At 44.0% G+C, this 16,160-nt stretch overlaps 1 protein-coding gene across 3 annotated transcripts in view; it reads left to right on the plus strand.

The window, feature by feature from the left end:
- Positions 1–16,160, plus strand: part of LOC134969121 (pre-mRNA-processing factor 39-like) — a 225,143-nt gene that overhangs the window by 84,679 nt on the left and 124,304 nt on the right. For all 3 annotated transcript variants that reach the window (XM_063944845.1, XM_063944847.1, XM_063944846.1), the window contains exons 5-6: positions 6,820–6,987; positions 7,228–7,384. In XM_063944845.1, the coding sequence (XP_063800915.1) occupies positions 6,820–6,987; positions 7,228–7,384 (325 nt within the window). The remainder of the gene's footprint in view (positions 1–6,819; positions 6,988–7,227; positions 7,385–16,160) is intronic.

Genomic DNA, 16,160 nt, shown 5'->3' on the forward strand with positions numbered 1-16,160 from the left:
CAAATGAATTCTGATATCTACTTTTGGACCCATGTTTTTTTGTTGTTAATATTTTTAATGGCTGTTGGCTACAAGTACAGATATGGGATCTAATACCTGGAAACCTGTGATCAAGAACCATAAAGTGGAAAAATAAGTTGCTGTTTCCATCCAGTGACCTTGTCATACTATACATAGACATGTCCTAATAAATAGTTGAATGCTGGGGAGAATGTGGGAGTATTTTTTTTTTTTGTTTTGTTAATATATCTTATTATATTCTAGGAATGATGCTCCAGATTAACAAAATAAAGTTTTCCGGAAAGCATCCTAATGTGCATATCGCTTTTATTAAATACATCTGCTAATAAATTAGAAAAAGGGATTAATCATTAGTTTAGATAGCTAGACATACTGAAGTCGCGGCATGTAAATTTTGAGTGTTGGCCTAGGATGATTCTTAACCTGAAATTTGCACACTAAAATAAATCCTAAGCATTTTTACATATATAATGAAACTTTATATATGTATTTCTCACCCCTGTGCTGAGCCTGTTTTGGCACTTTTTAGGCGGGCCTCTTTCCATCAATATCGGTATGTTTTTTCCAAAACACCAAAAAGCAAGCTTTCTAGATGTAGGTTTTTGTAATAAAATCTACACTTGAAAACTACAGTATAATGAATATTTTCTTTTTGCTGGTTTTAATGAAATAAATAAAATGTATAGGAATAATATTATAGACTTGCATACCGTTTTGACAACCCACTGTTTCAAATCAGGGCACCCTAAGTTTATTGAAACCAGAATCATTAGAAATTAGCTAATTAGAACCCCTGATCTCTGGACTTAACATTTTCTGTAGTACAGGGTGTTTGTTGGCTTTGAGGATTCCCCTCTGTTACATGTATACCTGTAACCAAAGTGCGGAAGATCAGGAATGTTAAGTGCCCACGCCCATCCATTAGTTCTACTAGTATTTTTCTGGTGCAGGTAGATATTGTCTGGTGATCGTATGTGCTCACCAGACAGTAACCACTGCAGGGCTAAATAATGATTATTATTTTTTATTGGTCTGTTGATCTTTGGGGTGGCTTACACATTGGAGGTGCCACCTTGAAGATATTTTTTGTGGCATCCTGCTCTACTGCAGGAGGTCCGCCACAGAGGCATTTAATGTATACCCAAGCCCTGGGTGTAAGTGTATCTTGATGTGTGCAGTAACTAGTAACATTTCCCTGCTAAGCAAAACCAGTAGTACTGATATTCTGTAGGAAAAGCCCATCTCCAGCCACTAGTTACCAGCCTGTCAAAATGACGGAACAACATAACCATATTGTTAGTGCCAGCGACTGTGTGTGGCCGATTTGAAGCAACACTTGAAAAACGTGTGAAAAACGCTTTAATTCTCCCCATGAGGTGAGGAGCAGCATTAGCTTTTTATTATATAGGATGTACAGGTTTCTCTTTACTGTAGGGATTGTGATAAAATCAGTACATTAATCCCACTACGAGCATCTCCTGTTAGCTGTGACTTGTGCACAAGTGTAGAATTGAGTTTTACTTTTTCTCTGCACATAGCAGAGTCACGCTTTTCTAAACTGCTTTATACTGTATCAGTGACCACTAGTGATTTCATTGGGGTCTTTTTTTTATTTTATTTTATTTGGTACTTAGAAGTCTTTAACATGACTATTTTTCTGTAAGTACTTATTTATGCTGCTTGGAATGTGTTTATTGTGCATTATTGTGTATTTTTTGTGTGTGAAGTCTGTTCCAGGGTCTATTGTTCATTCTTCGCCACCTCCTGTCATCATTCAGTAGCCTTGCTGGTATTCAGCTTTAGATTAAGGCTACTGCTGGTGGGGTCCTCTCCTGTTATTTGTGAATGCTCTGGTTTTGGCCTAATAGCTCCTGTATCTCTACTCTAGTAGTCTATTTATTTCTCTCTTCCTCATAAATTTGCTTAGTGCTGTATGTGGGATTCTAATAGTAATAACAAGTAGAAATGCCAGTGGTTTTCAATAAAATTATTTATACTTTTATCACAGTTTAAAAAAACATACAAATACATTACAACAGATTATAAAAGGAATTTATTATATCTGAATATATTAATCTCTTCAATATATCCAATCATTAGTTTCAGCACAAACTTCGTTTTAGCACACACTTTAGCACATAGTTTTAGCACAAACTATATTGCAGAGTGTCAGTCTGCAATATAGTTATAATTTGGCAATAAGTTTGTGCTAAAACTATGTGCTAAAACCAATGATTGCCTATATTGAAGAGATTAATATACTCAGATATAATCAATTCCTGTTATAATCAGTTGTAATGTATTCGAATGTTTTTTTAAACTGTTATAAAGTATAAATAATTTTATTGGAACCTGGCATTTCTACTTTTTAATACTATTATAATTCAATATAACCATGCGCAATCTTTTTTTGGTGGTAATTTGCATTTTGTGCTAGAACTCCTACAGAAGAGTTCTTGAGGATTTCTGCAGGTGATTCTATTTGTATATTCTTACCAATCGCATACTTTCAAATCATTTGCTGGCGCCTTGAGGGTTTCCTTGTATTTTCTGCTGTATGTGGGAGTAAGCCTCCATAGCCAACTCCTTTGGGCCCACCTCCCATAACCTATGCTCCCCTAAGGAACTACATGTAAAATGGAATTAATGGTAAGTACACCACGTTTATCACACCCCTCTATTATTGCAGTATCCGCTCACTAAAGGTAACAGTGCATTTTGGATACAAAATAAATCCCCTGACATTAGTTGGTGTTGTAAAAGTTTTTTGTTTTTTTTTGTGGTTAAAATGTATGATGCTTAATTTATATTATGGTTATCATAGAAAGGGACCATAGAGTACCAAATCTTGCCAATTTTTTTAACAATTATTATTAAGCCAATTAAAGATATACCTCAAGTTACTTGTGCCTCTTCTGCTTTGAGAGTACAGAACTCCAAAGCATTTGATTCTTGTAGCGCAGTGTAATGAAATCCTATGGTCGGCAGAACGTTTGGTTTGGGTGGTGATTTTTGTAGACCAATAATACAGTTTAGGATACATTTGCACATTTCTCATACGTCCTAGAGGATGCTGGGGACCACATCAAGACCATGGGGTATAGGCGGTTCCGCAGGAACCATAGGCACTCTTAAGACTTTTCAATGGATGTGAACTGGCTCCTCCCCCTATGCCCCTCCTCCAGACCTCAGTTTTACAAATGTGTTCAGGCAGACTGGATGCACTCTGAGGAGCTCTACTGAGTTTCTCTGAAAATACTTATTAGGTTTTTTATTTTCAGGGAGATCTGCTGGCAACATACTCCCTGCTTCGTGGGACTGAGGGGGCAGGAGCAGAACCAACTTCCTAAAGAGTTTCATGGCTCTGCTTCTGGCTGACAGGACACCATTAGCTCCTAAAGGGTACTGAACGCTAGCCGTGTCTAGATGCTCACTCCCACAGCACGCCGTCGCCCTTCTCGCAGAGCCAGAAGTCAGAAGACAGGTGAGTATGAGAAGAATGAACTTCTATCAAGTAAGTGACGGCTGAGGTGCGGCACGGCTGGCGGGAGCGCAGCGCGCCATTGCTGCCCACACACGCAAGCACTGTAGGGTGCAGGGAGCGGGGGGACAGCAAAAATATACCTCAAAACTGGCTAAAAAGGGGCATAAGGTGCCACTGGCACAGCTCTACCCCCGCCAGTATAAATATTACTGTGATTACTGAGTGTAAGGATGCCCCATTGCGGGGCCGGAGCTTCCTCCTCAGGCAGCCAGCACACTGCTCAGCGCCATTTTCTCTCCTCAGGCTGCAGAGAACACGCTGGTCCTCTCCTCCACTTCTGACAAGTACAGGGTGATATTTGGGAGTGCACAGGGCGTTGTAGTGCAATTTTATAGTGTGATTAACTGTATAAAAGCGCTATTTGGCTGTGGACATTCTGTGTTCACACATTACTGGCGCTGGGATTGTGAACTGGCTGCTCCTATACTGTGTTCCTCTGACAGATTTTACTGTGGGTCTGTCCCCAAATAAGTCCAAGTGTGAGTGTGCTGTACACGTGTAAGGCATGTCTGAGGCAGGGAGTTGCTCCCTGGAGGAAGCCATTTTAGGGACACAGACTTGTAATGTGGTGGTATTCCAGTGGGACCTGTTGGACAAGTGGTCGGGGTCACACCTGCACATGCATCGAAAGATAATCCTGTCGTCAAAAAACAGATTTCGCTCCAGTGGTGGTGTTACACAGCTCTCACCTACTAGAGGGACGCAGGTTCGTGATTCAGGACTGGGTCCTGGTAATCACGGATGCAAGTCTCCGAGGCTGGGGAGCTGTCACTCAGGGAGAAAACTTCCAAGGACGTTGGTCACATCAGAAAGCCTGCCTTCACATAAATGTGCTGGAGCTGAGAGCCATTTACAACGGCCATCAATAAGCGGTACATCTTCTTCAAGACCGTCCCGTGCAGATCCAGGCAGACAATGTAACAGCAGTCGCATACATAAACAGGCAGGGCGGAACGAAAAGCAGAGCGGCAATGGCAGAGGCGACAAAAATCCTCCGCTGGGCAGAAAAACATCTACAGGCTCTGTCGGCAGTATTCATTCCTGGAGTAGACAACTGGGAAGCAGACTTCCTCAGCAGACACGATCTCCATCCTGGAGAGTGGGGCCTCCACCAAGAAGTCTTCGCTGAGGTGACAAGTCTTTGGGGAGTTCCTCAAGTAGACATGATGGCATCTCGCCTCAACAAGAAGCTTCAGAGATACTGTTCTAGGTCAAGAGACCCTCAAGCGATAGCAGTGGATGCATTAGTGATCCAGTAGGTTTTCCCGTCTGTGTATGTCTTTCCTTCACTTCCGCTGATCCCAGAGGTACTCTGGATCATAAGAAAAACAAGGGTTCGAGCAATCTTCATTGCCCCAGACTGGCCAAGGAGGGCTTGTTACCCAGATCTTCAGGAGTTGCTCATAGAAGATCCTCGGCCTCTTCCTCTTCGCGAGGACCTGCTGCAGCAGGGGCCATGCGTGTATCAAGACTTAACGCGGCTACGTTTGACGGCATGGCTGTTGAGCGCTGGATCCTAGCCAGGAAGGGTATACCCAAGGAAGTCATCCCCACTCTTATTCAGGCCAGGAAAGGGGTAATGTCAAAACATTACCACCGTATTTGGAGAAAATATGTGTCTTGGTGTGAATCCAAGAAGGCTCCTATGGAAGAGTTTCACTTAGGACGTGTCCTCCATTTTCTACAGGCTGTTGTGGAAGCAGGCCTCCGATTGGGATCAATCAAGGTTCATATTTCAGCCTTGTCAGTGTTTTTCCAAAAACAATTGGCCTCTCTTCCAGAGGTTCAGAACTTCGTGAAAGGGGTTCTGCACATCCAGCCTTCATTTGTGCCTCCAGTGGCACCATGGGACCTTAACGTCGTGTTGCAGTTCCTTCAATCAGATTCGTTTGAGCCTCTACAACAGATAGAGTTGAAGTTTCTCACTTGGAAAGTGGTGATGCTTTTGGCATTGGCATCTGCGCGGTGGGTGTCTGAATTGGGGGCCTTGTCTCACAAGAGCCCTTACCTGATCTTCCATGAAGATAGGGCAGAGTTGAGGACTCGTCAACATTTTCTTCCGAAGGTGGTTTCATCTTTCCACATAAACCAACCTATTGTAGTGCCAGTAGTTACTGACACATTCACTGAATCAAAGTCTCTAGATGTGGTTAGAGCTTTGAAAATCTATGTGGCTAGAACGTCTCGTATACGGAAAACAGAGGCCCTGTTTGTCCTGTATGCTCACAACAAAAATGGGTATCCTGCTTCCAAGCAGACTATTGCATGTTGGATCAGAAATACGATTCAGCAAGCTCATACTACGGCTGGATTGCCGTTACCGACATCTGTAAAGGCCCACTCCACTAGGAAGGTGAGCTCATCCTGGGCGGCTGCCCGGGGCGTCTCTGCATTACAACTGTGCCGAGCAGCTACTTGGTTAGGGTCAAACATATTTGCAAAGTTCTACAAGTTTGACACCTTGGCCGATGAGGACCTAAAGTTTGGTCAATCGCTGCTGCAGGGTCATCCGCACTCTCCCGCACGTACTGGAGCTTTGGTATAAACCCCATTGTCTTGATGTGGTCCCCAGCATCCTCTAGGACGTATGAGTAAACAGGATTTTGATACCTACCAGTAAATCCTTTTCTCCTAGTCCGTAGAGGATGCTGGGCGCCCATCCCAGTGCGTACTTTACCTACAGTTTTAGTTATTAGAGGTTCACAAGTTGTGTTATCTTAGTTCAGCATGTTGCTGCAATTAGTTCATTCCTGTTGGCGTGTGTTATGTTAAATGCCATGTGTGCGGTATGGTTGAGGGTGTGAGTTGGTATGTATCTCACCACTAGTATTAAAGTAAGTCCTTCCCTCGAAATGTCCATCTCCCTGGGCACAGTTCCTATAACTGAGGTCTGGAGAAGGGGCATAGGGAGAGGAGCCAGTTCACACCCATTGAAAAGTCTTAAGAGTGCCCATGGCTCCTGCGGAACCGCCTATACCCTATGGTCTTGATGTGGTCCCCAGCATCCTCTACGGACTTGGAGAAAAGTATTTACCGGTAGGTATCAAAATCCTGTTTTTTTCTTGGCGCTCATGATACTTTATTAGCACTTTTATAATTTCCCTCAATGTATATTGATTCAAATAAAGTGGTGTTAGGTATACTGCCCCTGCTTTATATTGCGGCCAGTACACTTTTTTGAGATCAGGAAGGTGCTTGTGCTTTGGTTTCATCTGCATAGTAATAAATTACTATTTCTGCAATACTTTTTATAGGGTGATTATGGATGCCGTGGATGCTGCCGGCTCGGACTACCTCTCGGATGGTCTGTGGAATCTTTGCATAGAGTGGGTGATAAAATTGGGTCATCTAAAAAGAGCACTAGCACTAATGGACCGTTTACTTTGTATCCCCACTCAGCAGTATCAGTATCATTTTATGAGGTAAGAACACTATATATATATATCTATATCTATATATCTATATATCTATATATCTATATATCTATATATCTATATATCTATATATCTATATATCTTGCTGTGCTATGCTTTCCTTTTTCCATACACACAATATTCTTTACAACTTTGTCTGTTTTTTATATTTTACAAACATGTAAACCTCAAAACATAATTCATGCCGCTTGTACAGTAACCTACACATGTCTCTCTTGTACCATACAGACTTACTCAGTTTGTATCTAGATATTCACCTGTTGACATATTGAGCTCGGAGGAGCTTGAATGGATCTACTCAAACGTTCAAATTGAGAATGAAAAGGAAAATGATCAGGTTGCTGATGAAGACTGTCCGCCAGAGGATATTATACAGTCATTAACGGTACGTACCGTTTCTTATATCTATAGTATCATCTTTAAAGTGGCTTAATAACACTAATGTTGTGTTTGGCAAGTACTTTTAATTTCTCTTACGTCCTAGAGGATGCTGGGGTCCATTTTAGTACCATGGGGTATAGACTGCTCCGCAGGCGCGCTCTGAGGGACATATAAAATCCTTACTCTCACTGGCAAAATGTACATACATGTGAGCCGCTGATGTACACTACCCCCACCAGTATTAAAAAAAATTGTTCACGGAGGTAAAATCGCGCCATTACAAGGGGGCGGGCTTTCTCTTTAGACTTGCCAGTAACACTCATGGGCGCCATTTTCTTCAACAGAAATGCCAGTGTGCTGATCCTGAAGTTGCTCCTTCTCACACATCGCTGATACAAGTTCCAGGGTGTTATAGAAGGGGAGGGGGGCAACATTACATTAGGTCTGAGTACTTAATATTGAATTATACAGTGCTGTGATTGTGTATACTGTATACAATACTTATAGGCGCGTGGTGTGGACAGGCAAATCCCTTTTGGGTCCCTCTGACAGACATTAATGTTGGTCTGTCCCCATTAGCTCCCCGGTGTGGAAGTGGTGTGTCTGTACAAGAGTGCACCATGTCTGGAGAAAGTTCTTCCCCAGAGGAACCCAGTTTGAATGAACAAGAGTGTCTGAGCCTGTGTGAGTGAGAGAGCTGCAGAATAATATGTCTAAGCTTGCAAAGAAATTTTCTGAGTCTGAACAGCAGACAAAGTATTGGCGACAGTCTGTGGAGGATGCACGGTTTGCTGACTCCTCCACGTCATCCACTCGGGATCCCTCCAATTCCCCAAAAAGGTCTCTGGCGCAGATTATGCAAAGGGACACTGACACAGATTCCGACACGGAGGTCGACACTGGGGATTTGAGAGGGATAGACCCCAAACTGGCTAAGAGCATTCAGTGTATGATAGTCACTATAAAAGAGGTGTTGGAAATTACTGACACAACACCTACCCCTGAGGAAAAATATTATTTGAAATCAAATAAAAAACAGTTGGTGACTTTTCCTCCGTCTAAGGACTTAAATGCATTCTTTGAAGAATCCTGGTCTAACCCAGAAAAGAAGTTTGCTATCCCTAAAAGGTTGCGTGTAGTGTACCCCTTCCCTGAAGAGAATAGGCGTAAGTGGGAGTCACCCCCAATGGTAGACGCCTCAGTCTTTAGGCTATCCAAGAAAATCATTTTGCCTGCCCCAGGGTCAGCTTCCTTAAAAGAACCTGCTGACCGCAAGTTAGAGACTACTTTTAAGTCTGTCTATATAGCTACGGATACGTTACTCAGGCCCACAATTGCTTCTGCGTGGGTTTGTAACGCTGTGGAAAAATGGGCAGACAACTTGATTATTAATATTGACACTGTTGATAAGGATGATATGCTTCTAATTTTAGGTCATATATAAGATCCTGCAGGTTACATAGTTGAGGCTATGAAGGACGTTGGCTTAATGGGCTCAAGAGCCTCTGCTATGGCAATTTCAGCTCGCAGGGTGCTCTGGATCCGCCAATGGAATGCTGACGCAGAATCCAAAAGAAATATTGAGGCGCTCCCCTACAATGGTGAGGCACTTTTTGTTGAAAAGCTGGATGCCATGATATCAACTACTACATCTGGCAAATCAGCATTTCTGCCGTCGGCAACTGCACCGCCTAAAAAAGTATATCATTCTCATACTATGCAGTTCTTTCGGCCCAACAAGTACAAAAAGGCAAAGGGTACTCCCGTCTTCGCAGGGAGAGGAAGAGGTAGGAAATCTACAACACCATCAGGCTCGCAGGAGCAGAAGTCAACAACTACTTCTGCCAAAACCACAGCACGACGCTGGGGCTTCCCCTGTGGGTGTGCGATCAGGTGGGGGCGCGTCTTCTGTTCTTCAGCCAGTTCTGGGATCACTCAGATCTGAATCCTTGGATATTACAAATAGTATCTCAAGGTTACAAACTAGAATTTCAAGACCTTCCCCCATGCCGATTTTTCAAATCAGCCTTACCAGTTTCTGTTCAGGACAGAACAAAAGTGCTCAACGCCATACAGAAATTAGTTAAAAATTAAGTAATTTCCTTGGTTCCTGTCGAACAACAGAGCAGGGGATATTATTCAAGCCTGTTCGTAGTGCCAAAGCCGGATGGCTCGGTCAGGCCGATTTTAAACCTAAAAACTCAATCTTTATTTAAAAAGATGCAAATTTAAGATGGAGTCCCTGAGAGCCGGGATCTCCAGCTTGTAGAGAAAGGATTTCCTGGTGTCGGTGGACATCAAGGATGCTTATTTGCATGTTCCCACTTTTTCTCCGCATCAAGAATACCTGAGGTTTGCAGTTCAAGACTCTCACTACCAGACGTTACCTTTCGGGCTCTCCACGGCTCTGAGAATATTCACCAAGGTAATGGCGGAAATGATGGTTCTCCTTCGCAAGAAAGGAGTCAACATAATTCCTTACTTGGACGATCTCCTCATAAAGGCGAGATCGAGGGACAAGTTGGTCCAGGACATAACACTATCCCTGACGGTACTGCAAAAGCACGGTTGGATCATCAACTTCCAAAAATCACAATTGGAACCGACAATGAGGTTATCATTTCTGGGAATGATACTGGACACTGAAGAACAGAGTATTTCTACCGGTTGAAAAAGCTCAGGAGATCTAGAGCATGGTCAGATAAATTTTGAGACCAAAGCGTGTATCTGTTCATCAGTGCATTCGCCTGCTGGGGAAGATGGTAGCAGCTTACGAGGCTCTACAATATGGCCGATTCCATGCCAGGGTTTTCCAGTGAGACCTACTGGACAAGTGGTCCGGATCGCATCTGCACATGCATCAACAGATAACCTTATCTGCGAAAGCCAAAATTTTGCTCCTGTGGTGGATACAAAGTTCTCGCCTCCTAGAGGGATGCAGGTTCGGGATTCAGACTTGGATCCTGATGACTACAGATGCAAGCTTCCGAGGTTGGGGAGCAGCCACACAAGGGGAAAGCTTCCAAGGAAGATGGTCAAATCAAGAAGTACTCCTTCATATAAACATTCTGGAGCTGAGAGCTGTGTACAACAGCCTTCTTCAAGCGGCACACCTTCTACAAGGCCGTCCCGTACTGATCCATTCAGACAATGTAACGGCAGTAGCTTAGATAAACCGCCATGGCGGAACAAAAAGCAGAGCGGCAATGGCAGAGGTGACAAAAATTCTCCTCTGGGCAGGGAGACATGCAAAAGCTCTGTCGGCAATTTTCATTCCTGGAGTGGACAACTGGGAAGCGGACTTCCTCAGCAGACACGATCTCCATCCAGGAGAATCCAGAGGTCTTTGCGGAGATAGCAAATCGTTTGGGCGTTCCTCCAGTAGATATGATGGCATCACGTCTCAACAAGAAGCTTCAGAGATATTGGTCCAGGTCAAGAGACCCACAAGCAATAGCAGTGGATGCTCTGGTAACCCAGTGGGTGTTCCGGTCAGTATATCTGTTCCCTCCACTTCCGCTAATACCAAAGGTTCTCAAGATCATCAGAAGAACAGGGGTTCGTGCAATTCTCATTGCTCCAGACTGGCCAAGGAGGGCTTGGTATCCAGATCTTCAGGAGTTACTACTGGAAGATCCTCAGCCTCTTCCTCTTCACGAGGACCTGCTTCAGCAGGGGCCGTTTGTTTATCAAGACATACCGCGGCTGCGTTTGACAGCATGGCTGTTGAGTGCCCAATCCTAGCCCGTAAGGGTATTCCTAATAAAGTCATTCCCACACCTATTCTGGCCAGGAAAGGGGTAACGTCCAAACATTACCATCGGATTTGGAGAAAATATGTATCGTGGTGTGAATCCAAGAAGTCTCCTGCGGTGGAGTTTCAATTAGGACGTCTTCTCCTATTTCTACAGGCGGGTGTGGATGCTGGCTTGAGATTAGGGTCTATCAAAGTCCAAATTTCGACCTTGTCCATTTTCTTTCAGAAACAGTTGGCTTCCTGTCCTGAGGTACAGACGTTCGTGAAGGGGGTTATGCACATCCAACCTCCCTTTGTGCCTCCTGCGGCGCCATGGGATCTTAATGTGGTATTGCAGTTCCTTAAATTCGGACTGGTTTGAGCCTCTACAAAAGCTAAAGTTGAAGTTTCTCACTTAAAGTGGTCATTCTGTTGGCCTTGGCCTCAGGCAGACGAGTGTCTGAGTTAGGAGCTCTGTCTCACAAGAGTCCTTACTTAATTTTTCATGAAGGTAGGGCTGAACTGAGAACGCGTCAGCATTTTCTTCCAAATGTTGAGTCGTCTTTCCAGATCAACCAACCTGTTGTGGTGCCAGTGGCTTCTGACACCTCAGCCGTTTCAGAGTCCTTGGATGTCGTCAGCATTAAGGATTTATGTTGCTAGAACGGCTCGGGTTAGGAAAACAGAAGCTTTGTTTGTGCTCTATGACCCCAACAAAATTGGGGGTCCTGCTTCTAAGCAGACTATTTCGTGCCGGATCAGAGGTACCATTCAGCACGCTCATTCCACGGCAGGGTTGCTGTTACCGACTTCGGTAAAAGCCCACTCTACTAGGAAAGTGGGTTCGTCCTGGGCGGCTGCCCGGGGTGTCTCGGCATTGCAAATCTACCAAGCAGCTACTTGGTCTGGGGCAAACACGTTTGCCAAGTTTTACAAGTTTGATACCTTGGCTGCTGACGACCTTAAGTTTGGTCAGTCAGTTCTGAAGGAACATTAGCACTTTTCCACCCATACTAGGAGCTTTGGTACATCCCCATGGTACTAAAATGGACCCCAGCATCTTCTAGGACGTAAGAGAAAATAGGATTTGAATAACCTACCGGATAATCATTTTCTCGTAGTCCTGTAGAGGATGCTGGGCGTTTAAATTTTTACACAGGTTCTCATGTGTTAAGATGCTTTTACAGCAGTTGCTGTTACGTTAAGCATGCACGTTGGTATGGATTATGTTGAAGGCCATGTTTTGCGGCATGCTTGTTGTATGGTGTGAGCTGGTGTGAATCTTGCCACTAGTTTAATAAAATTCTTCTCTCAAAGATGTCCGTCTCGGGCACAGTTCCTATACTGAGGTCTGGAGGAGGGGCATAGAGGGAGGAGCCAGTTCACACTGTAGAAAAGTCTTAAAGTGCCCAGGGCTCCTGCGGAACGGTCTATATCCCATGGTACTAAAATGGACCCCAGCATCCTCTACGGACTAGGAGAAAAAGATTTACCGGTAGGTTATTAAAATCCTATTTTCCTCTGTACTATAGTCTTCACAAGTTTGCAAAAATGTAAAATATCTTTAGTTCTTTTCTCCAGCAAGATCCACCGGATACATTGGGATATGATGGAGTGACCGCTGATTTGCACCAAATGGTCAAAGCTTTTCGGCCTCCCATCATGCAACGGGCCTGTCCATATATCCCCGCCTCCTGGCTCAGGCAAATCAGTTTTTTGTTTGGTGCGGCAGGAGCTGGGACATGGTCAGAGGGCTGCTGGTTTTTAGCAGCCATAAGCTTTTTTATTTTATTTTTATAGTCTTACAATTTTTTCTGAGTGATCTTTCTAAACAGCGTCTTATACGTACCTTAGAAAGAGTCGCTCCAACAACGCTTACCCACAAGTACAGTTCTGTTTCGGCGGGCAACTGTGTTGGATGAACTAGCAAGTGCAGCAGACGTTACCAGGCTGTGGGCGGAGCACGGGAAGAAGGTATGGCATCCGTTCCGCTTAGAGGGGGAACACGGACACAGCCGCACTGTTTTGGGAGAAGACTGCCAAACAGTCGCTGACGCGACTGCCACCTAGAGAGCACCAGCGCTAGGCCTTATGGATCATAGTCTCCAGGGGTAGTATGAGGCCGTGATCCCTAGGGTTGATGTCATCAGTGGGTTGTCAGATGCTGTCCTAGTCGCCCCTTTCCCTGGTTCATGACCAGTTTCCTCCAAGTCTTCCGCCATGAACTGTTTTACCGCTTCCGTCTGAGACGCTGTGTTCTAAGGGGACCCAGGTGCAGCATAGGCGGTTGTGTGACTGGTGCATCTGTGTTCACTAGGTTCACGGAGCGGTGGTATATATTAAGTGTCTGGATCGACTCGGCGTTCGCAAACGTATTGATCGGTCCTGGAAGCGGGGTGAGTGTCCCTGTATCCCACTCGGAGTATGGGTTATACAGCACTAAGGGGTCTATTTACTAAGCCTTGGATGGAGATAAAATCCCTGGAGATAAAGTACCAGCCAATCGGCTCCTAACTGCTATGGCGCAGACTGTGTTTGAAAAATGACAGTTAGGAGCCAATTGGCTGGTTCTTTATCTCCAGTGACTTTATCTCCATCCAAGGCTTAGTAATAAGAACCCTAAGTCTCGATCTACCTTTGAGTTCGAATAGTTGGAAAGTACCTAATGCATATGGGTCTGATAATAATTATTACTGTTGTTTTCTTTTGCTATACGTCTGAATACGGTTAAAACTTATATAAGGTAATGCAGTAATGTTTCTCCTACATACTTGAAATGTATCTGTAGTTGATTATGTGCTCATATTACTTATTATACTATATAACCTGTAACTGATTTGCTAGTGTGATTACTGACTTTACTATAATTCTGTCAGTCTTTTCTGTCTTTTCCGATCCTCAATGCTGGTGCTAAGCAGGGTAGGGTCGGATTGTATGTCACTTTAACACATCTTAAAGTGATTACAGTTACAAATTGTGTAGTGCACTGTGATAGTGTTTGATTATTTATCATGTCTAAGAGCGGCAAAGGTGAGGAAAATACACTTACTGAAGCACCAACACTCATCATGTTTGTCGTGCCAAGCTGGATTAACCTCTCAGGATCTGGTTCAGGATGGTTTGTGTGCAAATTGTTTAACTTTCACCAAAGTATCTTGAAAAATTCAAGGCAGACACAGGTGCAAGTTGATCCCCCATGGGCTATGTTTGCACAGACATTATCCAGTATTGCTGAGCGGATAATTCCAACTTCTGTACCAGTGATAGGTTACAGTATTAACCCTTACATGCAGCAATTCCACCTGCGGTTTATCATTTCCAGCAGGGAAAGCAGTAGCCTCTCAACAGAAACAGGCCAAAAAGCCAGTGGTAAGTAAATCACATAGACATGAAACAACATCTTCACAGTCTACACATGTTTTAGATGAGGATTCGTCAGAGGAGGAAGACTCATTACACTGGTTCTGCGTACAAGGAGGAGGAGGAGGAGGAAGGTTTCAGCTCAGTGGATATATCTGAGTTAATTAATGCAATGAAGGCCATTCTATCTTTAGAAGATTAGCAGAACCTGTATTTAAACGTCCCAAAACAGTTAAGACTGAGTTTCCTGGGTCAGAGCAGCTGACGGAAATTATGGAAGAGACTTTGGCTTTGCTCATTAAGAAAATTAGAATATCCTCTTCCTGCTGGGGACTGTTTGAAAAAGGAGGTGGCTCCCAAAGTAGATACGCATGTTGTTCGATTATTGTGAAAATCTACATTCCCTCTGCCTTCAACATCATGAAATGATGTCATGGATAGGAGAGTGGATGGTTTAATAAAAACTATTTTTTCCCTGTCTGGGGCAATCATAAGACCAGCCATCATGGCTTCAGTCTGGATGGCAAAAGCAGTGGTTGCCTTGGTGGATGCATTGGAATGGGAAATTTCAAAGGCATCTAGAAAGCAAAAATCCCATGTTGCGCATATTAAACAGGCTGCAATATTTTTGGAAGAAGCAGCCTTGGATATGGGTACAATTGCCTCTCAAGCATCAGCCTCAACAGTAGCTGCTCGCAGAGCAGTTTGGCTACGTACATGGAAAGTTGATTCAGAATCCAAGAAGGTTTTGGAGTCTTTACCTGTTACTGGAGATATTCTTTTGGTAAAGAGTTAACCAGTATTTTGGGAGTCTGAAGCAGACTCCAAGAAAGTAGTTTCCTTCCACATACAAATTCAAGCCTAAAATTCCAACTTTTCGGCCCTTTCGGTCTCAAGATAAAGCAAAAGGAAAAGGTGATGGTAAACAGTCCCAATACAACAGGTCTGGTAAGACTAAAAAGCATTGGGTTACCAGAGGACCGGCTTCTAAAACAGAAGATAAGCCATCAGCCTGATGGTGCGGGCCTCCACTTGGGGGACCCCAGGGTGGCAGGCCGACTTCTTCATTGTGCACTTCTTCTACCACAAATGCCTAGGTGAAAGAAGCGGTATCTCACGGTTATATGTTTGCTTTCAAGAAAAACCCTCAAAGGTTTTTTTGTACCAGCCCATCTTTGGTAGAAACGAAGGCCAGGGCTTTGCAAAAGGCAGTTCAGAAATTGCTTCAGTCAGGAGTAATCATTCCAGTTCCTCCTGCACAATGAGGACAGGGTTTTTACTCCAACCTGTTTCTAATCCAGAAGCCAAATGGGTCGTTCCGGCCCATATTCAGTCTCCGAGTGCTGAACATTTGGGTGCCTCTTTTTCATATGGAGACTTTACAATCCAAAATTTTGGCCATGGAGCCAGGGGATTTTATGGTATCCCTGGATATCCAGGATGCTTACCCACATGTTCCTATAGCCCTGCCCCATCAGCGCCATCTCAGATTCGCTATCCTCCAACAGCATTTATAGTTCCAGGCCCTGCCATTCGGATTGGCCACATCCCCAAGAGTATTTACCAAAATTATGGTGGTAATGGCAGCTTTTCTCCACCAGCAGGGGATAAGAATTTTTCCATACCTCGATGTATTCAACCTCCTTTTGTTCCTCCTACGGTGCCTTGGGACTTAAGTTTACTT

This window comes from Pseudophryne corroboree, chromosome 11 (assembly GCF_028390025.1).
Source record: "Pseudophryne corroboree isolate aPseCor3 chromosome 11, aPseCor3.hap2, whole genome shotgun sequence".
NCBI lineage: Eukaryota > Metazoa > Chordata > Amphibia > Anura > Myobatrachidae > Pseudophryne > Pseudophryne corroboree.